Source organism: Peromyscus leucopus, chromosome 3 (assembly GCF_004664715.2).
Source record: "Peromyscus leucopus breed LL Stock chromosome 3, UCI_PerLeu_2.1, whole genome shotgun sequence".
Taxonomy (NCBI): Eukaryota; Metazoa; Chordata; class Mammalia; order Rodentia; family Cricetidae; genus Peromyscus; species Peromyscus leucopus.
In genome coordinates, this window is record NC_051065.1 from 84,993,986 (window position 1) to 84,994,996 (window position 1,011).

General features: G+C 44.7%; 1 gene segment (V, D, J or C); it reads right to left on the bottom strand.

Annotated features, from left to right (window-relative positions):
• LOC114689362 lies at nt 1–1,011 on the bottom strand. The segment is given in 2 exon segments: nt 1–581; nt 947–1,011. Coding segments are annotated over 2 exon segments (630 nt in total).

The window sequence follows — 1,011 nt, forward strand, 5'->3', positions numbered from 1 at the left end:
TCAACAATAAAATAAATTAAGGAGATGAAATTCTTCTAATGCAGAGACATTACCATTGCTGTTACAGCTGAAGGCCCAGAAATTGGTGTCACTTGAGGTCAAGCCAAACCATTCATCCAGCTGAGGTCTCAGCTGCAAACAATTGCCCAAATTCCCTTGTGCCTGCCTCTCACAGTGATGCAGAGTGACTGCTCCTGTCCAGTCAGGCAGCCCATTGCAGCTGGGCCTCCCAAGCAAGGAGGTTTTTGTTAAGGTCTGCATCACTGTGGGAGGAACATGTGTACCTTGGAGGCAGTAATAAACTCCCACATCCTCAGCCTCCACTCTGCTGATTTTGAGAGTGAAATCTGTCCCAGACCCACTGCCACTGAACCTATCAGGGACTCCAGTGTCAAGTTTGGACACCTGAGAAATTAGACGCTGGGGAGACTGTCCTGGTCTCTGTAGCAACCAATTCAAATAGGTTTTTCCATCACTATCTAAGAGGCTCTGACTTGACTGGCAAGAGATGGAAGCTGACTGTCCAGTGGAAACTGACAAAGAGAGTGGAGTCTGGGTCAGCACAGCATCACCACTGGTTCCTGAAATTAGAATAGAGTAGTACAAAGTCATTTGCAAATTTCCTGAAATCCTTTATGTTATCCATTTCAAGTGAGATGCTGGTATTTTTTCTGGTTTTTAAAACATATCAAATGCTTTTTTCAAACACACAAAAATAGTGAGTTGGAGGTCCTTAAGGTCATAGTCTACACCACTCCATCCCATCCAAGTCAGAATCTTCCTCTTAGCACAGATGTTGTCTCTTTAAATTCTCATTATCACATAACTAAACCTCACATGCCCATCCCGGAGTACAGGATCTGCCTCATCACACATGGAGAGCACACACAGACAGCCAGAGCTCATCTCCATCCCATTCTCCACTTTCATCTCCCTCTATCCTTACCCAGAATCCAGAACATTAGCAGAAACAGGGACTGGACAGGACACATCATTTTGAGGAGATGAATT